General features: G+C 32.7%; 1 protein-coding gene across 1 annotated transcript in view; it reads left to right on the forward strand.

Moving 5' to 3' along the window:
- Positions 1 to 27331, forward strand: part of LOC118190605 (corticotropin-releasing hormone receptor 2-like) — a 696181-nt gene that overhangs the window by 481102 nt on the left and 187748 nt on the right. The window contains exon 6 of the mRNA XM_085825357.1: positions 12536 to 12692. Coding sequence (XP_085681483.1) covers positions 12536 to 12692 — 157 coding nt within the window. The remainder of the gene's footprint in view (positions 1 to 12535; positions 12693 to 27331) is intronic.

Here is a 27331-nt window from a genome sequence, read left to right on the forward strand (position 1 = left end):
ATATCATTAATTAATCTATAATAACCTTACTTTGCATAGAAAATGAACCGAAGGAAATTTAAAAGTATAATAACAGTTTTTTATGCACGGGGTTTTTCAAAGGATTGCAAGATTGTATATCTCATTAAAGAATTGGTCGCAGAAACGTGATTCTTTAAGAAATTAATCAAATAAAAGTACACTTTCAGTTTATAATAAGTCACGAGACGCATTTTAGCAAAATATATCCAAAACTTAAGTGTCATACAGGCCCTCTTCGAAGAACGTTCCGACCACTAGCTCATTTCTTGTCTAACTAAAGATATTTTATAAAAATTGTGGTCCTTAATAAAATGAAATAGCCGCCCAGCCGGTATAGTGGTTAGTTCCTTCGCCCTGGGTTCGAATCTCGGAGAAGGCATGGTTATTAATGTCCGTCCCTCATGGTCACCTGTTAGATGCTTTCATAATGAGTGGCCATAATTTCCGGCTTTTGTAGTGGCGCAAGGCTAATGGCTATTAAATAAAGCGCCCGGCGACTGACAAAAGAGCAAATGGTTTAAAAATCAATTTTCCCCTCAGCATTCACATTTTAAAAAATAATAATTTAATTCACGATTTTACAAATAATAAGTTGAAACTTCTGATTATAAATTAAATCAACGACAGAAGAATAAAAACATCAAACGCGACTTTTAGACATTTGCTCTCGAAAACGCAACATGCACAGCTGCATTTAGTAATATTGCGGGCCATTCTAAAACATTTTATGAATACGTTCGCGTCATTTCAATCGTTTGAGGATAAAAATTGTTTGTTAAAAAGTCGCATTTGTTTTTAAAACTTTATCTGTTTGACATTTTTGTGTGTATGTGTGTGAAAATGTAAGTTTGTAAATTTTTATTAGAAGTTTGCCATATGACCGAAATTTTCGTCGTTTGATGCTTTTATTCTTCCGTCGTTTGATGCTTGATGCTTTTATTGATTCATTTCTTAAGTATGAACCATCTCTCTACAACCCATCGTTGAAGATCTGTCTATAAATATACAGTATTATTATTCAGTATACAGTCTGGTATTAGGCAGTTTCAGAGCGTATTGTCCTTTATGCAACTTCTATCTGCGTATGTAAACTGACTTCGTATATTCGGAGAAAACTGCTTACAGTTCAACGACAACAGCTGTTGCCTCATATCCAAAGCATATCATACTAATCATACAACTCCAACAGTTGTCCTCCAAATCATTGGTTCCCCTTCCCTCCCACTTCACCTAGTGGTTGAAGGAAAGGATCTGGTTGTGAGAACTACAAGACTTAATTTGACAGCTAAACTGTGAGGACGGACTTATTTTCCTTCTGACTGCAAAAATTATAAACCGGCAATTACCTGCCATCCGAGCTATAGCAAAATACAGTACACAAACTCTAAGACAAAATGAGGTACAGGTTGCGACTTTTGTGATCTAAAAGGAGATCAAATTATACACTCTTAGACAAAAAACAAACAAAAAAAAAAAAAAAGACGCACCACGACGCACCGAGGAGATATAAACTGGACACAAATTGATATGCTTACAGGTTTCGACGGAAAATGCAAAATTTTACATTTTGGCTGCCAATGAATGAACGGTTGTCGCTACAGCGCATCTGATCTGCGTAATTGGCAGGGTATTTAAGAGGCGAAATTACGATTCCAGGTCATAAATTCTTCACGAATTTTATTCCGTGTACAAACGTGGTAGACAGTAACTATGTCTCGTATACAGGTGCGCGAAAGATAAGCGCAGATGTCAGAATTTGAGAGAGTTGGGCTCAAAGAAGCCGGTTGGTCTTATCGGCGAATAGCTCCACATTTGAGCAGGAGCGATACCACTATTAGACGATGTTGGCAGGAATGGGTGAACCATGGCCGCACATAGCATCAAGAAGGAAGCGGTAAGCCTAGAGAAACGACAGAACGTGAAGACCGAGTGATCGTTAGAGCGGCACTCACAGTTCCATATGCATCATTATCATCGTACGTGCAACTAGTGCTTCAGTGACCGCAAGGACCATTCATTGACGGCTTACAGAAAGGGGAATGAGGTAACGGTGCGCCTTGCGCCGACTACCACTTACCTCTGTAAAACGTCAAGCCCGTTTGCAGTGGTCTCGGGCTCATTCGCACTGGAATGTCACTGACTGCAGTAGAATAGTCTTCAGTGATGAGTCCCGCTTTGAACTGAGCGCCGATGACCAGCGAAGGCGAGTCTAGAGACGCCTCGGACAGCGGTGTGATACCAACTTGACTTTCTTCCGGCAGACAGGCCGACAACCAAGAGTGATGGTCTGGGGTGCCATTTTATTTCATAGCAGGACCCCTTTTGTTGTCATCCGTCGCAACCTTACAGCACAGCGGTACGTTGACGAAGGCCTGTTGTATTGCCCTTCATGTCACGCCACCCTCGGCTTACATTTCAGTAAAATAATGTCCGCCCGCACACTGCACATGTTTCTACTGCTTGCCTTAGTGCTTGTCGAACATTACCTTGGCCAGCAACGTCGCCGGATCTCTCTCCTATTGAGCACGTTTGGAGCATTATGGGCAGGGTCACCCAACCAGTTCGGGATGTTGACGATCTAACGCACCAGTTGGACAGAATTTGGCATGATATCCCTAAGGAGGTCATCCGCAACATCTGTCAATCGATGCTAAGCTGAATAAGTGCTTGCATAAGGGCCAGAGGTGGACAAACGCGTTACTGACTTTTTCACTTTGTGAAGCTCTATCACTTCAATAAATCATCCAACTTTTCTCAAACTGTAATCATTTATTTTTCTGTACAAGTACATCACTTCTACCGATTTTCGTCCCATTCGGATAACTCCTTCTTGGTGCATCTTTTTTTTTTTTTTTTTTTTGTGTGTGTGTGTGTGTGTGTGTGTCTAAGAGTGTATATTCTTGGAAGTGGAAACTGGAATTCCGTAATTCAGTGTACCAAGCATAAGTAGTAGCAATCAGACTGGCAATTTCGTATTCGTAACGCAATTCCCAAAATACAAGCGTAATACGAGTATATTGTTTCCAGTTTCCTCGCAATCTTAGCAGGCCGAAGTCGAAGTCCCTTAGTAATTCAAATAAAGCACTGGTTAAGCGCCCAATTTGCAAGAGGCGTGCTAGGTGTTAGCTCACACTGGTATTCTGAGAAATGAATAGGCTGATACCATTGCGAAGAACGCAGCCAACGATTTATCCTTTCTGAAGCATCACGCTCCAAAGTCGACTTTCTGACAGCACCCTACCCGCAAGTATTCTTCCGCAGTGGTAGAAACGTTGGGATTCATCCCCGACAGGCTTGTGCCCACCAGCGGCCGAGCGGTAAAGGCGCTGAACACTGGTAGTTCGGTCCGAGGTTCGAATCCCGCGAACGGGCTGGCTGCATGGGTGTTTTCGTGGTTTTCCCCATGTGTAACGTGTATACGAGCCAGTTTCCCTTAGAAAGTCCTCCACGAAAGGCATCCCTTCCCTTAGGCAGATAGCCCTAGTGTGCTTTGCCATAATTAAATACACCACACCACACCACCATCCCCGACAGGCAGGCACACTAAATAGTTCAGTTTGTTGCATATTCGAATGAAAGCTGAAACTGCGCATTTACAAGGTACGACGTTTAAACTGAATCAAAACAAAATCGTTTTTTGAGAGTAACAGCCTTTCCGGAATAACAAAATATTTTAAAATATATTAACTGGTATCTTCATCCAAGAAATTAATGCTTAAAAATACTTTCAAATTTTTCTATCAGTTTTGAAAATTTGTTCAGAGCTTGATATATTTAGAGCCTTGATGTTCTATTTTATATTCCATTTATCCCTTTTCTAAACTCTACTTACTGTTTTTATCACAACATGAATTTGTTACTATTTTTATAGAACTTTCAGAGGTCTTTAAAATTATGGCTTTCTAGTCATAAGTCACTCCTTTTTATTCATGTCATAATTTCAGCAGCTATAATTTTTCATTCCCTTTTTTTACTCTTCTGCATACATATTTCAGTTTAAACGAAAAGAGAGAGATTGTTTCCTTATTTTTTGCTGTAATTTTAAGATGAAATACAGTTTTATTCTCAGCATATCAATACCTATAATTTTAGTTCGTTTTCATTCTCTTGTGTCTTTCATCACTAAATAATTGACAACAAAATAACATTAAAAGAATATCTATAGTGACATGGTGTCGATAAATGGCATTAACATTAAAATATATTTTCTGTCGTATAAATTTTGCAGATTTAGGAAATTTTCCAAAGAATTTAATTGCTTTTGTGAGAATTCGTCTTTACTCTTTATCATTCTTAAATGAAATATTTCATTTTTAAAATTTTAAATAAATTTCGAAGTTTATTATCAAACCTTTCTCACAATTTTTTATTACTTGAAAGTAGCATGAAAAGAACTGTTCTTAGTGAGAAAGCAATCTTCTTCAAAGAACAATTTTTCCGTTTTGCAATCAAATCTTTCGAAAAATGGGGAATTCAGATAAGACAAAAGAACTCAGAGAAATTAGAGGGGGAAATAATTTTTCTAGGGTAAAACACTCAAAATGATTTGTATTAAGTACGAAACAGATTGCATTAAAAATATTTTGTACTAATTAAAATAATGTACGTTAATTTATATTAATTAGATATATTATTTGAAAAACGAAAATAAGAATTAAGATTTTAAGAAGTAAATTTTTACTTCCTTGCACGAAGTATAGGAAGTATTGTCATCGCGATGTTTTTTCCAAAAAGGGTTGTAAAATGTATTCAAAAAATATTTTTTTCTTCACATCTGAACGTACATACGTAGGTATGCATCTCGCATAACTCAAGAACGGGTAGCCTTAGAACATTGAAATGTTGTATATGGGACTGCTATAACATGCAGTTGTGTACCTCCCTCTTTTGTTGCGATCAAATACACCAATCACATATATATATATATATATATATATATATATATTCCCAGTCTGCCCAGTCTGTTACCTGTCTCAGTGAACTTAGTGTTTTTATTCTTATATGTTGGTAAATTTTGCAGATTTTGCTTTAAACGTGATTGGATTCTGTAATTTTTATGTTTAAGGTTTTTATGCCTTTAATTAAATTTGCATGCAATGTTTTTACAATTATTAACAATTTAAAACTTTAAAGTGGCGAGTTAAGCCTAATGAAGCATCATTTGCTTACATTTGAAACTCAGTAGGATAGTTAATTCAGTTTCTTCATCTTCAGTGTCTTTTTGCCGAGTGGGAATAAAAGTAAACTTTCAGTTTTATGCACCGAAAAATCTGCTTTCTTACCCGCTGGTAGAATTGTTGCGTTTGCGTAGGAATTCTTAATTTAATTGTAAAAATCTTTTTTTAACTGTTTGAACTGTGTTTGATGTTTTCGATTTTTCTCTATTTTATGATTTTGAATAAAGAGATTTTGAGATTTTTAGAAATAATTACGTACTTTATAGAGATGATTTTCTTTTAAAATTTTCTCTTTAAAAGCTTGAGATAAAGATGTTGAATAATCAATTTAATCGTTTGCTGTCGTTCTGTTCTGAGAGGAATGCAGAATAAGAGACTTAATTTGGAGACGTTGCCTAAACCTTGTAGGTGACTCGAAGATTACTTAAGTGTACTTCCCGAAGAAAACGATTCACACCAACAAATTATAAATCAGTGTAAAAATCGATTCAATGACAGATACGTTTAACATATTCAGTTAGGCTAAAGAGCGCATAGGTGAAAATAAAAATGAAAACGGCCACGAAATCGCATCCTAAGATAGTTCGAACGCAGAAAATGAAATTTTTGATCCTGCAAGAAATTTTCTGCATTGCTTAGAAAGTGGGAGTATCTTTTGGAACTATAAATAAAATGATCATTTCAAATTAAAAATAGAGGTTTAGACATAAAGTTCAACTGCTGTTGCAAAAGCATATTACGGAAAAAAAAAACAAATAGTAGAAAAGTATATGAAAAACGCCTAGCTGATAATAAATGGAAATTTGTGGTAGCAGTCGATGAGGCATGAACATATTTAAGCAACTGTAATAAAAAAAGTGTTCAGCCTTCACCAGACGCGTGACAACTTTAGCTGCTACACTGGCAAAGTAACTCTTCTCATCTTTTCACCTTTAAAGACCTCCTACGAGGGACACATTTCATATACTAATCATTCTAAGGCTCCGTAAAGAACTCTATATGATTGCTATGGGAAGTACTGTTTAAGCAATACAGCCTTACAATAACACTGTAATATCTCAGTTCAGACAGTACGCATCTTCAGTGTACAGAAACATTCCCAGTGAGATTCATGATAGTTCCAGAATTTTGTTAGAACGGTAAATTTAAAACACAAAAAAATTGTCAAGTAAGGCTAAAATGTATTCTCTGTAGTATCATCAGAATTCTTTAAAGCGAATTTTTAAACAAGATATCCTTATATGGTTATATATCCTCATAGGAAAGGACATCAATAAATTTTAGCTTTATATGGATAAAGCTCTAGAGGAATGTGTAAGTCAGCCGCCGCTTATTTAGCAAAGACAGAATCAGAAACAGGAAGAAAATTTAACACATTTAATAAAATACCTGTAAAATCATCTGATGGTTCTTTTATGGACTTTTGCACTTTTAGTTTGTTAAAACGAGACTTAAGAAAACAGCATCTAAGAACACTGAACGGACTTTAAGGAACGACCCATGAAGAGTGGTTCGTTCGTTTGCGCCGATCAGGCTTCCTTCCTAAGGTGAAATTAATAGGAATTAATACCTGATCAGCGGAGGTAAAATCTTGTACAACCAGCAGCCACCATAACTAGGTGGACTGCCAGATCGGCGACGCTTATTTTGTATCAGCCAAAGTAAATTGTTACAAAAATTAAAGATCAATGATATTGTATCAATGACATCTTTGCACTTTGTGCGAGGTATGTACAAATGATATATTACATAATCAAAATTTGCATGCGAGAGCTAAAAGAGGAGAGGTATAAAATTCATAAGATGGTGCTAAGAAGACGTTTACTTTCAAGTAAAATTCTAGGTACCGCTGTAACAAAGGAGGCTACGAGGTAGAAAAAAATCGTCGTAAGAAATAGGACTTTTATGCATGAAAATTAATTATCGAAATCGTTTCCATAAAGTGTGGACGACCTTTAGTAGAATATGTGACGAGTTAAGGGTTGATGCATGCAAATGTCCATTAAAACTTGTAGAGACATTAGGTATTTTTTGAAAGCAGGAGGGATGAAAATGAGCAATGCTCTTGCCGGGACTTGGACCTCGGAACTCTCGACTACGCTCTGAGTGTGCTTACCACTATAGCACGAAGACATACTAAGAAGGCAGTGGAAATACCTTATATACACCCTATTTTAAAGGGCGACTGGGATTAGGGGAGCCCAATCGCCAAATCCTGGTGGTGGAGAATCATCATCCACCACCTTTTTTGTTCGAGCGCCACTGTAGACATTAGGTACTTTTTTAAAGCAAGAGAGATGAAAAATGAGCAATGCCGTCCCCAGGACTCGAACCACGAACCTCTCGAATGCGTGCCGAGTGTGATGACCACTAACTACACCATGAAGGCGATAGAAATACCTTATAAACTGTCAATAGTTAAAAGATTTGATTTTGTTTAATTGGTAAAGAAAGTTTATTTTTTATCAATTTTATTACAAATCAAATTGTCAATCATAATCGATCTTAATCAAATCTTAATCTTTAAGTTTCTATTTATTTTAACGATATTGTTTATTGCCTATCATTCAGAAATTCTTTGAAGGGTTTCTTTGTATTTTATTTTTAGCCCAAAAGGGCCATTAATCTCAAAATACGATTTTGTGCTGTTAGCTTTAACGCGTTGTTTCATTTTTCATCGAGTCCGTTACCATTCAAAAAACCGTAAGATATTATTCTTTCATATTTCATCTACCTGTTATTAATTAGCATAATAAACTAGATAAATGTAGTAGATGCAGATTATAAGAATAGTATTTTTTTTACTTTTTAATGATTTACTTTTAATTTTTAATGATTTTTTAATGCTTAATTTGAATAAAAATGCGTTTGATTCATGATATAGCTAATTAAAAATATTAACTATTCTTACAGAATTGCATTAAATATTTTTTTGAATTTTTAAATGTGCAGACAATAGTAACGTTCCTACATTAATCTTAAATGTATATATTCATGTGATATCCTATATGATGTTTCGCTATTTTACCGGGGCTATTTGTAATTATACGTTAATCTAAATGTATAATACGTTAATCTAAATGTATAATACGTTAATCTAAATGTATATATTCATGTGATATCATATACGATGTTTCGCTATTTTACCGAGGCTATTTGTAATTATAATCTCTTCAGATAAACCATATTAAATTTTAAAAGAACCTTTTTGGGTTGTCGTTAAAAATCTGAACCATTTTTTTAATGTTTTTTCTCAGTCGATATTCTTTTTACTCGAGTAAAACTACTTCGATAATAACGGCCTGGTTAATATTTTTAGATTTAGGCTATGTTTGATTCTGTAGTTATGAAAACATCTTAATAATATTTATAATTATTCTGTGTAACATGTGGGAAATCGGTAGCACTGCAAATGGACTTTCCGAAATATTCCTGAAAATTCCTTATAACACTTTAAAAAGTTCTTGTGTAAAACGTTTTATACAATGCGAAATTGCTTCAAACATTTATAGCATTCTGAAAAGAATATCAGAGTATATTCGCATCTGAAAAAAATTTAGCAATTCTTTCCTTTTCACGAGTTGTATTTTTTATTTCAAAGAAAATGAAAGGGAAAATATGTCCTCGTAAACAGAACTGTCACTGTAGTGTAAATTAGTTTTTTTACTGCTTTGTTTCTTAAGGATTTGTTGTTTGTTTCAAAATAAAAATTCCGAGATTACAGAGTAACAGAAAAAAGTCCATAGAATTTCTCCTATTGTGTTTAAATTTTTCTTTCAGTTTTTATTCAAAGCAATCCTTCTTTTTTTCTGAAAATTTTTATCTGCTAATGAGCTCCAAGATTCAGTTTACTTCATATTAACGGTTTTAAGTTTATATAAAAATAATCTCAGTGATAGGCACGAAAACTAAGTAGTTTTTAATTTTATTAATAAGTTGAAACGTTTTCTAAGAAATCTTTACAAATGTATTAAAACAATTCAACGAAGCAACGCTGATTTTGAAATAGCGTTATTATAAGCATTGCATTAAACTGCTTCAAAAATTAAATTTAAGAATTAAATTATGTTTACAATAAACATTGTTTTAAAGGTGGGCGAATTTTAAATATTCTTGAACCCGAAACTAAAGGGGTTCCTGAAGCTTTCCAATCTTATGACTTCCTCACATAAGAAAAGACTACAAGAAACTTTTATACTCTATTAATACTTTTAATTAAACAAAATTTGAAAATTTAGTTTAATGGAAAACAAATTTAAAAATAAGGTATTTTATAGCATACCTATATTCATTCAGAAGATATAAATGAAATTATATAAATAAATCACTTGAGTCTTGAGACTCGTTTTTTGAACATAACTGGGGGAAAAATCGAATAAAAGTTCACATTTTTTATATTATTTATACAATCGTTTTCACCAAATTATGCACCAAACGGTCACATAAAGCGACATTAAACAGGGAACATCAAATTCTCCCTAAAGTTTTAAGTAAATCAGAACGTTTATAGCGTCATTAGGTTATTTTGAAATAGGAGTATACGAAAAATGAGCAATGCCCTCGCCAGGACTCGAGCCTGGACCTCTCCAATACGTGCTGAGTGTGTTACCGTTATGCCATGAAGGTATGCTGGAAGGAGGGAGAAAAAACCTTATGCACTACACCTTTTTAAAGAATTACTTGGGATTAGGGGACACAGTCTCTAAATCCTGGTTTTTACGAGTTATTGTTCGCCATCTTTTAGTTCGGGCGCGACTGTTTGGGATACATTAGGTTATTTTGAAGCAGGAGACATGAAAAATGAGCAATGTTCTCGCCGGGACTCGAACCTCGGACCTCTCCATACGCACCAAGTGTGCTGACCATTACACCACGAAGGCCCTGGAATTCACGCCGAATGTACTACCGTTACACCGCGAAGGCATTCTGGAAAGAGAGAGAAAATACCTTGTTTACTTTAAGCGTACATAAAAGTCGCAAATATGAATATTTTTAAGAGGTAATACTGATGATACACCTCGCATGAAATTGTAATTATAGAATCTTTCTTTTAATGAAATTTCAAGATTTCGAATATTATAATAATTCCGTTCTTCGTTCACGTACCACACAAGGCTGTTATTATTTATCAGCTGCATTTATGGATTTTGTGACAGAAACGTATTTAGAAGATTATTTTAGAAGCTATAAATACTCATTCTTCATGCTTTAAAATTCCACAATTAAAATTAAACAAAGTACATCTGTACCACTTGTTTTAAAAACATCTAAATGCTTCTTAAAATAAAGAATTATTTCGAAAGGATCGAAATTCGGTGCAGTAATTTATACGATAAAATAGAGTGGCCTATATCTCCAGGAATATTTGAAAAGTCGAAATTACTAGTTTTATGCATCTTAAACCAATGCAAAGTTTTGCTTGGTCAATTTATTAACTTTTTTTCCTTTCCCGCGCAAATCCTGAAAGTTTTACAGGGTAATCATGATCAGATGGAACTTCCCATATTCAATTATTATTGAGTTTATCTGTCAAAAACGGTTTCTGAAATGGCAACTTATTAGGTGGTTCCAAATTCACGAAGAGCCTTTCTTTGGTTAACTTTCCTGTGATATACTTCTCCTTCGATCAATGCAAAAGAGAATCCATTGAAACTGGCTATTAATTTGTATCGATAAATGTTTTAGTCTTTAAGCATATCATTGTTTTTATTATCTCTGCTAGCTCATAAAGTTTTCCAACTGTCGTTTTTCTAAAAGTATATTTTATTATCTAAACATTATCATTGGCATATGAAAATCAGGTATGGTAAGTACAACCTTAGTTATTGTGATTAACGCCCAAACTCGAACATAATTCTAGTGTATGGCTATTAATGTCTGTTTAAACACAAACTACTAATCTGTGTTTCTTTTAATTTGAATACAATCATTTCCAGATATATTTATAAGTCATTACCAATATCAGTCACTTTTTTTCCCGCTGTCCTTGGTGAATATGTTTATATTGCTTGTAAGAATGTTGTTAAAGACTTTGATTCCCCATTCTTGTTAAACATTCATTTTAGTACTGTAATACAATAATAATATTATTCCTTATGAAAACTTACATAGTAAAATATGCTGCTCCTTTCTTGTACCATCATGTTGTAGACGTCACTTATCAATTTATTTCAACTAATTACATCTTTTAGAAAACCATTTTGGTAGTAGGCGTTTAACAAACAATCAGTTTAATTTATTTAAAACACTGTTTTATTTATAAATTTGAAAGAAAGCAGTATAATTGCAATTCTGAGAAAATCAGTTCGTTTATTTAGAACCAATTAGGAGAATTTTCGAGTATTACTTAATTGGTTCAATTCACGAAGAGCGAAATTTAGTTACAGTAAACAATTTTAGTAACAAATACATTTCAAATTTCCGAACTGTTTTTAAAAATACTAACTCAGTTACACCTGAAATTAATGAAGAACCCACTATGTTTGCAGATCTTTCTCATCAAAGTACGTCTGCAGATTTAGAGTTCTCTTAATTAAACCATCATTAAAAGTTTAAGTAATTGAATACTTTTAGAGAGATACGGAACATGGGTTCCTGTCTGTTAACAGATTAAAATAAAATTAATCCCTTTTTGTTAAATTAGCATTATCTATCTAGACAATTTACAATAAGTTTCATAAATCTTCCGCTCTCAATGTATTTCAACTTAGTTATATTTAATGGCTTCTTAATGTAAAACCATATTTTCAGTGCTACAGGAAAGAGGAGTAAGAACTTTATTCTTATTGCAATTATAAAATGGTTTGTAAGATGAGAATTGTAATACCGTTAATTGTTTGAATAAGTTAATACCAAGGGAATGCTCTACTTGTCGGCATTTCCTTTCACTGAACAGAAGATAAAAGGAAAATGTAACTTCCTAGTAAAGAATTAAAAACAATTTTATCATTATTCCTTCGTTTTCACGGTGGATCAAACCCACATCAAAGTTAATGAACTAAAAGTAAATTTTTGTACTAAAAACAAAGTTGGGCGCGAATTCAGTTATAAGAAAATTAAAATTCATTTGGTGGAAGAAATTCATTCACGTGAACGAACAACTTTGGCATCAACAAAGTGTAATTTCAGAAAATTTTGGTCATTAACATATTAGGGACTCAATACATGCAATTGCAATAAAATATAATTTCCCTGAACAGAATAGAATCACAGCAAAATTTTACTAATAAAAATTAATTCTGCCGTATGATAGTATGAAGTTTCTATTTGGTGTTTTATATATGAACTAATATATAGTATTATTTTACGAATTGCTCACAGATATTTTTGTTTTATAGGAATTGTTGTGTCGAGGGATACTGACATTGCAGATGTACTCCGCCCTTGCCAGCATCAATTGGATGTTTGTTGAAGGTCTTCTTCTCCACAGCCGAGTTACTGTGCATATTTTTAAGAAGGATGCACCGTTCAAACTGTATTACTGTATAGGCTGGGGTGAGTTATCACATTCGATTTTCAGTGCAATCTTAATTAATCAGTAAATATCCGAAGTGGCCGTTATCATACTTATCCGCACGTGTATAACGCTATAAAAGGTTTTTTTTTTCCTCTCTGAGCTAAATTTACTAAAATGAAAATAGGACAATGTTGTTTTTCAATAGTTTGTTCCATTTATTTCTTTAATTTCAAAAAACGATTAAACTGTTCAAAAAGCATATTTTTATTTTCATAAAAAAAGTATTAAACACTCATTTTTCCTACACACTCATACTTGCTATAACAAGATTAAAGAATTTTACTAGCTGATTATAATAATGGTTACAGGTGACTATCTTGGGCGAACACATTGCGAAGAAAACAAATGGGAGAAATACTAAATCATGGTAGAAAATATAGAGAAATCATGGAAGAAAATAACGCAAGGAAAAAGAAATGACTTTTTTTCCTCTTACCCGAAAGGCTAAATAAATACTAGCTAATTATAAGTAGGATTACAGGTGAAAACATTGCGCAAAATCATCTTGGGCGAAAATATTGCGAAGGAAACAACGCAAGAGGAAAACGTCGTCGTACAAATATCGCGAGGGAAAAGAAAACAAGGCAAAAACAATGACTTTTTTCTTTAGCCTTAAAGTCTAAATAAGTATTAACTAATTATAATTACAGCTACAGGTGAAAAAATCGCGGCAAAACGATCGTAGGCAAAAATATTGTGGAGAAAACAGCACAACGGGAAAATGTTGTCGTACGAATATCGTGGGCGAATAGAAAGGGAAGTGGAAAACATCGCATCATAAAACGTTTTTGCGAGAGAAAATAAAGAAGTACAAAAACTTCGCAATTTTAAAACAACGTCGTACGAAATAAGGTATTAAAAAAAGCATCTGCAAATAATCTCACGATGATAACATCGCAAACGTGCAATTTCTGATTATAGAAAGTTTAAAGAATTTTCAAGGAGTGATTTATGAGCACAAGAAGAGATATGTGATACTTTTATATTTCTTTCTAACACATTTTTATTGAGAAAACAAGCAGGAAACTTGATAATTCAAGATCTCAAAATTATAAAAATTTAACGTTACGTGTATCAGTTAATAATAGAATTTTAATCTTATTTCTCTTACTGATTTTAATCTTTTTTTATACTACGTTTTTTCATGAAAATCTCTTAATACGTCTTTATAAAAGAGTTTAATTAAGTAATGACTTTTAATAGTCAATATAAGTTTAAAATTCTATTAACTTCTATACATAGCACTATTTTTTACTAATTTCTTTATTTTGAATATTTATGCTCCCATCTAGCTTTCTCAAAAAACAAATATATATATATATATTGATTAAAACAAAAATATGAAATGTAGAGTTAAAACCATTATTCACTCATCTTACTTCTTCCAAATAATTATGTGGAAATTCCCTTAGCATTTTTAAAGTCAGAAAATATATATCTACCCTGTTATCATCATGTGTTGATTTGCAGCTGCTTTATTTTACAATACGGTGTTTTGTGTGACGATATTTGAAAACTGGAAACTTTTTTAACACTTTCTTTTCTAACATGATATATTCTCCTTATTATATATTCAAATTATATATTCAAATTACTAATCAAACTTGTTTTCACTAATATAACTATTCAATGTAAGTTGGAAAAACCAACATCAGATTGTATTTATAAATGTAATTTGCTTTGTAATTAATTAATAACGAATGACCTGTAGTGCTCAATGAGAGGCGAGGCAGGCTAAGAATTATTATTATTATATTCTCCTTGTTTTTTTTTCCTCTCCAGGATGTTTTGTACAATGACGGTTTTTCCTTGCGGTGTTTTCTGAGCGACGCTTTCATCCGCGATATTTTTGCCCAGGTGAATTTGCCGTATACCATAATTAGGCTGTAAAACTTGAGATTCATTCTTTTTCTTTAAGTTAGTCGAATTTTAGAAAGGGAGTACTTTTTATGACTCGGTGAGTAATAAACATTAATATTCCTACGTACAATATATAAAGCTTTATTATACGTATATAGCAGGTATCATTTAAAATAATTCAGTATCTTTGTAGATATATATCCGCAACTTTATTACCTTTTCCTAATGTTTAAATCAACGAAGAAATTAAAAACAAATAAATTAACAAGCTTAATCTTACTTGACTTAGAAAACTGTATAAGTTATCGATCACGGTGGATACTTTGGAACATAGAAAGTTAGCTTTTATTATATTGTTGACTCTTAAAGTTTAATTTCCAGAATTGATGATTTGAAGTCGAGTGTCTAAAAGCTGAATGTAAATGTTCAGTAGATAAAATATAAAGCATCCAAAATTAAAAATAAAATTAAATTGGAAACAAGACAAGGCAATTCCCTATTATATTAATAATTGAAACCGTGGGGAAAAGATCTGCATTGCAACTAAACAGAATCAAATTAATAAAAGAGTTCATCAGTAGAATAAACTCGAAAAATAAAAAGTTAATTGGTAATAAAAAAAACTAGAAATTAATTTCCTTTGTCTGGAACCTTAATTCAGAACTCATTAGGATAAAACTAAGTCGTAGTAAAGTTTCATAAAAGTCGATGTGTCTCGAATACATGTTTCGTTCTTCCGAATCATTTGAGATCAAAAACCGATGAAGGAATCAATAAAATTTTTTAAAAAATTTCATTTTAATTAAAACCGAAACGTATGTCAGATGTATTAAGAATTTTTCCTACATGCATTCGACACTTTGAAAAAAGAGAAAATGAGTCAAAAATACTACCTATGCAAAACGACTATGTAAATACGCATATACATTCTTCGTCGCTAAAACTCAATTCAAATCAAAATATAAAGAAATCTCACTTACCTGTCAGACGCATTCACCACTATTATCATTTTCTCTATATTTTATTGACGACACAATGAAATACATTTACAACAAAGAGAAGCACATATAAACTTTGATTAATGTTTCGCGTTGGTGTTACATCTTTCGCAATCATCAAGGTTATGAACTAGTCCGAAGAATTCAAGCGCACACAGCGCCATCAGGTGCAATACAGTTTCTACAGACTGCCCCCCGAATGACCCCAGGGGTTCATTCAAACACTTGCATTAATAGAAATTTAACAAAAGAAACTTTTACAATGTAAAGTTCAATCAATTCACATATTAAAGAAATTACACTTATTTATTATATAAACAAATCATTCATCTTTAAACAATTTGTAAAGTTACCTGCAATAAAGTATAATAAAGATAATAAGCTGGCAACTCAATACCTGTACATACATTAAACTTTCATCACATATATGGAATAGTCCTGTAACAATAATACACATTAATAAACATATAATAAAGAATTAAATTTATTCATTTATTTCAAGATTATATAAAAACTGCACAGGTCTTTTAATAACTGATGTACCTGTTTTAATTTCACAAGACCTTACTTTTCCATCTCTGCCAGGAAATATTGTTACAACTCTTCCTAATTTCCAAAAATGTCTAAGTAGCTTTTCATCATGAATTAATACAATATCATTAACTTTAAATTCAGTAATTTTACCTGAAGGTTTAACACAATGAACAGATCTCAGCATTTATAAGTATTTATTTTTCCATTTATTCCAAAACATACTTACCAATCTTTCTCGATAATTAAATCTTTTAATTAGCATTTTCCTATTAACTAAATTAGAATCAAAATGAAGCCTGGCAGGAGGCAAACTATTCACCCTGCGCCCCAATAGCATATGAGCTGGAATTAGAGGCATAGGTTCCTGTAATTCAGAATAAACATAAGTTAAAGGACAAGAGTTAAGAACACCTTCAATTTCAATAGTTAGAGTTTCTAATTCGTCTCGAGATAAAGTAGTTTTTCTGAGAGTTTTTCGTAAAGCAAGTTTTACAGATTTAATTAGTCTTTCATAGAAGCCACCGCACCACGCAGCTTTTTCAGCGATGTAGCAACATTGGATTTTGTGGGAGGCGTAAAAGTCTTTTACTGTTGGATGACTAATGAGAGTCCACAAATTTTTAAGTTCAAGTTCTGATCGTTTGGAACTTTTAGCATTGTCCGTCAAAACTTGAGAACATAGACCTCGACGAGCAATGAATCGTCGAAAAGCAAGAAGAAATGTTTCTGTCGTCATGCTACCAACAAACTCTAAATGAAGAGCTCGCGTTACTCCACAAGTAAACAACACGATGTAGTTTTTCTCATCACTGTCTTTGATATAATGTGGTCCACCGAAATCTATAACTACTACAGAAAAAGGAGGTAATTCTTCAGTTCTATTTACTGGTAAAGGAGCAGTAACTTGCACACCAGGAGAAGAATTAAATCGTTTACACAGAATACATTTTCTTAAGATAATTTTAAGTTTGTCTTCCTCTAATTATCCAGTATCTTTCGCGTATTTCTATCAAAGTTTCAGAAATTCCACCGTGAAACACTTTGCTGTGTGCATCCCACACTAATAAATTCACAAAGTGATGTTTTGAGGGCATAATAATTGGGTGTCTTTGAAGGTAAGAAAGTCTTGACTTCTGAAGTCTTCCACCAACATGCATTATCCCGTCATTATTAAGAAAGGGATTCAGTTCTAGAATAGAGGAAGTCTTAGAAATTGTTTTACCCTGTCTCAAAGAGGACAGCTCTTCCGCAAAAGCTTCACTTTGAACAGTTTTTGTCCAGATAATTTCAGCCTCGTTAAGTTCTTCAGTGCTTAGTTCACCACATCGTTTAGTTTTAAATTTAAGGTTGTATATAAATCGTAGTATCCAACTTGTAACACGGTATAATTTTCTTAAACTACTATACCTAATCAAATCCATTAAATGTGTCAAATTCGATTGCACTTCGCATACAAAAGAAGATACTTCTTCCAGTTTACTTCTTTTTTCGCAATATACTTCTCGAGAAATCTCTAGACAAATTTCATAATTAGAGCCTTTTGGCCAATTCCTTTTCTTCAACCGAAGTCATTCTGGACCTTGCATCCAAATCGAACTGGACATAAACTTTTCCACCGTAGCTCCTCGAGATATGAAATCTGCAGGATTATCCTGCCCACTACAGTGATTCCAATCAGCAGGATCAGTTCTAGACTGGATTTCGGATACACGGTTCGATACAAAGGTTTCCATTTTGAAGCTTTCCCTTTAATCCAATGAAGAGCAATTAAGGAATCTGTCCACATATATATCCTAGACACAGGAAATTTAAAATTTATTTTCAAATATTGGAAAAGTCTAGAAGAAATAACAGCTCCCATAAGTTCAAGCCTCGGTAATGTTAACCTTTTAAGCGGTGCGATTCTAGATTTCGCAGTGATAAAACTTGTATAAATACAATCATTACTTGACACGTAACGGAAGTACGCAACTGCTCCGAAAGCTTTAGGAGAAGCGTCAGAAAATATGCGTAGTTCTAATTCTTTCACCAACTTCCATGGTATGGAGAAATATTTTCTTTCGACTGTCAAATCTTTCAACAGATAAATCTGAGAGCACCAATTATCCCATTTTTTCTTCAAGTCAGTTGATAGCTCATCATCCCATCCTAAACCAAGTTCCCATATTTCTTTCATTAATAATTTTATGAGAACAATAAAAGGTGATACAATTCCCATAGGATCAAATACCTTCGAAGCTGTCTGAAGTACACTACGGTTTGAATTCTTCCTATCACAGGTCGTGTACAGTACAGGTTTTACATCTAACTTAAAAGTATCTTCTTCGGTGTTCCATATTATGCCTAAAACCTTCAAAGGACGTTCTTTAGTTTCTGTCACATCAGACAAACCTCGTTCACTCCATAAATTTCTCAACTCATCCGATTTAGTATTAAATTTTCTTAAATTCATGTTCGCATCTTTAAGAATTTTTACAGCGCTCTGTGAAAGTTCTAAGGTTTTCTCTATTGTAGTTGCTCCGTAAAAAAGATCATCTACATAAAGTGCCGAGTCAAGCATTTCACAAGTTTCGCTTTGTTCAAGTTTATATTTTCTAATGTGGTATTTAATAGTCGCAGCAAGGATAAATGGGCTTGATGTCACTCCGAAGGGACTCGAATCATTCGTAAAATTTTGTAAGCTTTTGAATCACTTTCATCTGGAAACCAAAAAAAACGTAAATAGTCTCTATCCTCTTCCGCTATTCCTATGGTCAAAAATGCTCCCTGAATATCACAGCTGAATGCATATTCATATTCGCGAAATCGCAAGATTACATCCAAAATTCTGGGATTCAACGGTGGCCCAGGATTTAAGCATTCATTAAGAGATTTGCACCCATTACCTTTTGACGATGCATCGAAAACCAATCTGACTTTCGTAGTGTCCCTATCCGATCTTACTACAGGCGAATGAGGCATATAATAAGAATTATCTTCTAAGCCGAAAGGACATTCTTCAACGATATTCAGTTTTAATTGCTCCTTAACTATATTCTTATATTCATTATAAACCCAATCATTTTCTTTCATTTTTACACTCAAGCTACGAAATCTTCGTTTTGCTACCGCGAAATTGTTAGACAAGTTTTCTGGTTTACCGTCCCAGAATAATTTAGTTGTATACATTCCATTTTCATATTTTAAATTACTTTCGAATTGAGAAATAAATTCCTCTTTAAATTTAAAATCTCTACTGTGAGTATCATTTATCCCCATTGAATCTAACTGCCAAAACTGCGTTAGTTTTTCATTTAATGCGGCGCAACATTCAATTTTCATAATAGAAATATCCCGATTCGCATTTAAATCTGATGGAGGGATTCGACCTTGAAAAACCCTTCCAAACAAAGTATCAATCAAATACAAGGATTTATTTAATCGCTGCTTTTCTCCGGTATGAATATCCCAAAAATAATGTGCTCCAATAAGGAGAGACAATTCATTTCCTGACGATTTACTTAAGTTTAACAACTGAATGTTCTTCCTCGAAAGTATTTGCATTAATTTGTTATGTGATACTTTAAACTGCGATTCAAAAGTGCTTCAATCGTTATTTTCTTGTCCGAATCACATAAATTACAAAGTGAAAACCGAACTACGTCATACGTTTTTTTGTATTGGCACTCTAGAGCCGAAAGTGTAAACAGCTAGACTTTCTTGTCTAATTATGGGTAGTTTCATTTCTACGGCTACTTCTTTTCTCAAACAAACATCTCTGTGATGCATTATCTAACAAAATATTAATCTGTTTGCTTTTATTACTGCCTATTAATACTACCGAGCAAGTTTCAAGTAGTATGTCGCAATCATCGGATTCATTCACACATGCTACGGAAGACACAACATTTAATTTATTCGCGTCGACGGTCTGACGAGACTCCAGAGCGGGGGAAGAAAAGTAAACATTGGGTTGATTGCAAATCAATTCGTGATGCATAAAACGTTTACAAATTCCACAAATAGATTTCTTTTGACACTGCTTATATACGTGCCCCTTCGAAAGGCAAGCATAACATATACCATTTTTTCTAAGAATTAATTTTCTCTGTTCTACCGATAAGGGACAAGAGGTAGAATCGTGCTCTATTTTCGGTTTTGTACAAAATATACATTTTTTCACATCAACAATAAATGCAGAAGTAGTAGGAATGTTCGAATTTAATTTAATTTTCCCCTTACATTCAATTTTGGTTTTATTAAATCTCCCATACTTTTCATTAGGTTTTTGTAAAGGATTAAATTTAGTTTCCAATCGCGAATTTGAAGTGTTTAAATTAAAGTCTCTACTTAAGTACTCGTTACGTTCACGACACTGAATTTCAATCTTTAAAAATTCCAATAAATCAGATATTTTGTTTTCATCTTCCGAATGTGTTTTACGAGAAAATTCTAAGGACAATCTTTGAGTATCGATTTTAACAACACTGGATACAATAGACAACTGTAACTATTAGGATTAATTCCGTTATTTTCTAATCCTCGAATATGTATTTCGCATTCTGAGTAAAGTCTACGTAACGCTACAATGTCATATGATTTTCGTACTGGACTTAAGTTTAAAAGTCTTGCCATATGCGCATCGATAATAATATCTTTTCGACCAAAGCGTTCTTTTAATATGTTCAAGGCAATTTCATAGTTTTCAGAGCTTAATGCTAAACCACGTAGAGCTAACTCAGCTTCGTCTGTTAAGTACGATTTTAAATAATTAAACTTCTCTGCATTACTAAGATTCACATTTTTATGGATAGCTACTTCAAACTGAGAATAAAATTCGTTAAACCTTAATATATTGCCATCGTATTGAGGTATCTGAAAGCGAGGAAGTTTTACTGTATTCTGCTGCTCACTTCTGGTTTCTACAACATTCGTTCTTTCAGTTTCGTGAACAACTTCGCTTTCTTTCATTTTCAGGATTCTATTCGCGCGAATTTTCCAAGTAATAATATTATCTTTATATTCTTGCTGTTTTTCAATTTCCTTTTCTATTTCTTCCGTTTTGCACAGTTTTAGAATTTCCTCGTTAAGATACTTTAAATTAGCTTCTTTATCTAAAAGTTTCGCTAAAAGTTCATCAATTAAATCAACTGATCTTTCCTGTTTGTTTATTTCAGTTTCTAACAGTTTCATAGTGTCAGTTGCCGCGCGTCTGACAGGTGCTCTAATCTTTATTAAAGCTTCAATATCCATCATAACAATTTTAATTATTCAATTCGCTAAATACGTTTTTCAGTATTCAATTCACAATTTACTTTATCTAAAGGTCTCTTCCGGATTATCGGCACCAAAAAGAATTGTAAATACGCATATACATTCTTTGTCGCTAAAACTCAATTCAATTCAATATATAAAGAAATCTCACTTACCTGTCAGAAGCATTCACCACTATTATCATTTTCTCTACATTTGGTAAAATATTTAATGAGCATGCGCGAAAATGCTCCCAAATGCACTTTCCTCCAGAGCAGGCAAATCGGCTTGGTTACCACAATTGGCGCGCTTATTAGTCTCTTAAACCCGAATTTCGCCAACTCTCATGTGCACCGTATACTAGGATTAAGCCCTACATTTTATTGACGACACAATTAAATACATTTACAACAAAGAGAGGCACATATAAACTTTGATTAATGTTTCGCGTTGGTGTTACATCTTTCGCAATCATCAAGGTTCTGAACTAGTCCGAAGAATTCAAGCGCACACAGCGCCATCTGGTGCAATACAGCTTCTACAGACTACTCTAAAAAACAAAATAGAGAAAGATACATAAAAATGCAAAAACGTCTTTCAAAAGCAGTTACAAATTAATGAGTAAGAATTTTTATTTTATTACCAATTTGCTTTTTATTTTTCGAGTTTATTCTACTAATGAATTCTTTTATTAATTTGATTATGTTTAGTTGCAATGTAGACCATTTTCCACCGTTTCGATTATTAATATTAATAGGGAATTGCCCTGTTTTGTTTCCGATTTAATTTTATGTTTAATTTGGTTCAGACTTGTAGCTATAGCGCAAGATGGTTAAATTTTTGTTTTTTTGGCATATTTGGTTTTTAATGGATTACATATAACAAATATTAAAGAAGACATTTTGTAATCTTTCAAAGTCACTTAATGTGCGATTGAGTTTTATAGAATGTATTTTAAGTAATAATTGCAGAAATTTATCAAATGTAATCATATATGATTAATCATTAGACACTTTGGAAAATAACATGATTTACAAATCAAAAATGTTTAACTTTTCCTTGTTTCTGACTGATTGCTTAATCAAATTTAGTTTTGTTTCTTGTAAAGATTTTTACTAATTAGTCACCGTAAGAGCCAAGCAAAATTTATTACTAGCGCTTAGGAAACATTCCTTCTACTGTTTGTTGTACAATATATGGCATTTCCTTTTTAGGTAGCAGAAAACTTCAATTATTAATACATTTTAATCCTTTAACTTTAAAATCATTTTTCAATTGGACGCTAATTAATGCGAAACCTAGACATGGGAACAAAAATAATTTTGAGCCTATGCAATTGCTGAGGATAACGGACGATTGTACACTAATTGAAGTAACTTTTGTTCAAATTTTGTAAATATATGGGACAATAGTATTATTTATTCAGACAAGTTGAATGCATTTTCAATTAAGCCCGAGTTGTTACTTCTCCTTATCTGAATTAATTGCTTCAGTTTAGAATTATTCCTGCAATTGCTAACATTTTTATCAGTAGAAGCAAGACGTGTTTCTGTTTATAAGTGAGTGATCTCATTTCAAGGATAGAAGCAAAAGAATTAGCGATTAAAGTATTCGGAAGCTTATACCCAAAGCGATACATAACTCTAAATATAAATCTAAATATATGTAAGCATTATCGATCTACAAATATCTGTAGACCCTAAAAGGGAAAAGATTGCATCACAACGTAATTTTTCAACTTCGTTTTGATTTTGTCGTTCAACTAAAGAATGCCTTCCCTTTTAAATTATTTCAGCTCTAACATCTGAGAATTAAAATAATTACAGTTTTCTTTCATTCTTTGTCAATATTGTGACATCCATTCTCGCGTATTATTTAACATGTTGCAAACCCTAGCTTGCAACATCTAGGGTTTGTGAACTAGCTAGGGTTACTTCAAAAAGCGTGCAAGTGAGCAGGAATAATTTGGCAATTTTTTACAGTAAAGAACAGCACACAGTGAAATAAACAGTAATGAAAAACTGAAGGAGAACACAGTGAAAAAGCAGGTTCTTCTTAACCTGTAACAAATATCACAGATTAATAATGTCACTCACTTCATAGATTCTGATACACAATCCACAATTCAAACAACTAATTATTTGAATTGCAATAGTCTGTGAAATAATAAATAACTTAACTCTCTCTCAACTTGTAGGGTTTATATTTATTTTAACTAACATTTATTTTAAGTTTAAACTATCTTTCCTGTCAAGCTTTACTTTCCCCTGAAATTGCCGATGCCAGAGTATGTAAATTTTAGTAGAACGCGCAAAGTATTCAAATTGTCAGCGGAAGTAATCTGAGTTAAATAGAAGGGAAAAGAGTTCGAAAGTGTGCTTTCTTGCTTCACGAGCGTGGAGGTGGCTAGTTAGAAATTGAAGAACCACGCGTTTCGGCCTGTGTGCTTTCTTGCTTCACGAGCGTGGAGGTGGCTAGTTAGAAATTGAAGAACCACGCGTTTCGGCCTGTGTGCTTGCCTCGGCAGATAGTTAAATCTTCCAACGTAATATTCAGAAGTTTGCTGAATTATCAGCGGTATCTTAGAACGCGGTTAAGTTAGTTACGTTTAGAGAGCCTCGTAGGTAGTCACTTGTTATTATTCATTTTTAGTTTCTTATTTTTATTTTACCGCCGGGTCGGCGTAGTTTGTGAGCGTCAAGAGCACGCATCTGTAATTTCTAAAGTTGAATAAAAAGGGATTTAAACCCTTCTCAAGACTTTGTGTACTTTCCAATTCATAGCAGTCACCATTATTGTTGCGTGCAGGTTGGAAGCACGCAACATTACAAACTGACTGCCTTACTGTAGAACCGTATTATATAGTGCTGCCCAGCCCTCTAGAAAGTTTGAGAAAAAACTTTCTCACGACTTTGAAAACAGAAATTTCGAAAAACAGAAAAAACGACATTAATGTGCAGGACAAAATCTTATTATCTTAAGACAAAACTTTGAAGTCTGTTCTTTTAAGATTTAAATGGCGATATTGAATCAAAAGTAGCAATGAATTATTTTTTCAGTGCAGCAATTCTGGAGACATGCACATTCTTTTTTAATAAAATTATATATTCTTTTTTTAACACTACATAACTGTATTATAGAGGTAAAAATAAATAAATCGCCGAGAATTATATAGGAAGCACTATGGCATATAAAATAGTAAAGAAAAGAATTTATTCTGGAAATAAACAGATTGTTGAATATGTATTTTAGATTTATTTTAAATTACTTGAATTCAGCAACGTTACTTTAAGCCGATACTGTTCAATGTCAGAGAGCGAGCGGAGATATTATATTTAATAGTTTCATAAATGGGGTTTAATGACCGGAAACTATTTAAATATTTTTAGTGAGAGGTAAATAATATCTGAATCATTAATTTGCTCACAATATCATTCATTTGTAAAATATATGAAAATATCTAGGAAGTAGTTTCGAAAAGAAACCTCCACGTCTAGACTTCAATATTTATAATAAGTTCGGGAAGTATTAATATTGCAAACGATTTTCGATATGAAATTTCAAAGGAATTTTAATTTGTTTCTTACAAAAGAAATTATTCATATGTTGTCTCAGAATAAAGAAAATTTGTATGTGGATTGTATCGAAATCCTGTTATTGACAGCTTCAATGAGATTTATTGATTTATTTTCGTTTAAATAAAACAGTTTACGTTTTGCTGCCATATTGTGCGCACATATAAACCGAATTTCTTACTTCGATGCGAGAAAGAAATTTAGCAAAATGGTAACAGTGAAAGAAACCTCATTACAGATTTAATTCACTAAACAATATTTCATAGCCTAAAATAGAAAACAATCAGCCTTGTCCTCGTCGAGATTACATAGATGAATCATACAGTTTACTATACGGTTACGCTGACCACATACATCACAAGAGGGCACATGGAAGAACGCAAAAATTATTTTCATAGTGAAATGATTGTGCCTAAAACTTTGCAAACTAGTCAAAGAATATGCATATATGAGCCTTAAGCAAAACATGTTTACCAAGAATTGAAAATAATACACGCGCATGATACCATTAGAAAAAAAAGTTTCTTCAGTCTGTTCTGGTATACGTAATTTCGAATATTGGCATTTTACACTTACTTGTATTAACATTCATAATTAAATATTATCCATTTTTATGTGAACATTACTACTGAAAAGATGATACTTTAATTTCTAATTACTTAATCAAAATTAATTTTTACCTTAGTGCTTAGTTACCATTCCATTATGTATATATATTACTGATTATAGTGCAAAGATTGGTAAGACCAGGAAACCTTTATCTTCCATTGCATGTCTCATTAATCTGCTTCTTGTATCTGCGTCTACAATTCAATCTGCAATTTATTCGTAGCAATGAATTCAAGAATTGTTTGTATTTTCTTTTGTAACAGTCTCTGTTTCTCACTAAATTGTATATTAATACAACAAACAAAAACTCGTTACAAAAAAATGAAAATATAAGAAGTTTGACTCCCGTATGGCAGAAATTGAGTGGGGTATTTAATTTCAAATTTGCAATTTGTGATGTCCTATTCAACGTCCTTAGAGAGATCGCTTAATCGAGAATAATTCTAAGAAATAAGTTAAAATGAAATGCAGGAAAAGTGTGCATGATTTAATATTCCATAAACGGAAGCCCTGTGGTCACGCAGACGTACTAAGGAGGTCATGTCGGCACCATTGTTTTTCGTTATTTCTAAATGAATTCAGTTCATTAAACTTTAATATTGATTTAGACATGTTAAGTAGGTAAATAGCATCAACTTACTCTAATGATTCAACTTTACACGAAAACCGTGCCAAAAATTAATAATTCCCTACTTTTCTCTGAAAATATATGGAAATTTCCTTCACAGCTGAGAGTAATTTGACGACATAATTTCAATTTAAGATACCTAACTTTTACACTTTAAAACTATCTTCCTTTATATTCACAGCAAAAACATAATATATTAAACATATTTATTACATCGTGAGAGATATCTAAGCATCAGTCAATATGTTTAAGATGTAATCTTTATTAATGCATATGATATTACCTTCACAATCTCAGACTCAAGAGCCCATATACATAATAACAGAAATCTGCGAATTCCGTCGAAACAAATAGGATAGTTCAAAAGTCTTTGACACATTTAAAAAATTGTGAAACAAATATAAAATTCATGAAACCGAATTTTCAACTGATATGCACAGTGATTCTAAAAGTTCCTTACCAGGTCTATTTTCTTCCTCTGCTGTCCCTGTGATCACAAAAAAAAAAAAAAAAAAAAAAAAAAAAAATCTGATGTGCACACCACATGACTTCCTTGTACGGAATATTAAATTATACGCATTTTTTCTTGCATTTCATTTAAACTTATTGGATTGAATTAAATCTACTTCGCCGACAGCGCATAAACCACAATAGAATAAATGCATTCTTTAAAATTCACTCTAGTATTTGTTTACCATAGCGACACTCTGGCGCTAAATTCACTTAACAGTATTAATAATTATATAAGAGTTAACTTATATAATAATTATATAACGGAAACTAAGTTAACTGTTATATAATCCAATAATTATATAACAGTTAACTTATATATTTAGTTCATATTATAACTCATAATGTACAAAATTTATATCATTTAAAGAATAGAATTATCTAATCGTTGCCACATGTTCTATTCAAATACTATAATAAAGCTAGAATGATGTATAAAAGAAATTAAGCAAACAAAACAAAAAAGAAACAGTTTTTCACGGACGATTGAATATTTCTCATTTAATTAATTCAGTTCTCACTTCGCGAGAAGGCAAAAATACATAAAAACTCAAAATATCTATATTAAAAATTACGAAGTAAATCTTAAACGCTTATTTCCTCGAAAAAATTTCAGAAAGAATTAAGCATGATTTAATTGGCAATAATAAATGAATGCGTTATGTTTGTTG

The sequence above is a fragment of the Stegodyphus dumicola genome, chromosome 1 (assembly GCF_044657685.1).
Source record: "Stegodyphus dumicola isolate Sdum_Otavi_A_Nest chromosome 1, ASM4465768v1".
In the NCBI taxonomy this organism is placed as follows: Eukaryota; Metazoa; Arthropoda; class Arachnida; order Araneae; family Eresidae; genus Stegodyphus; species Stegodyphus dumicola.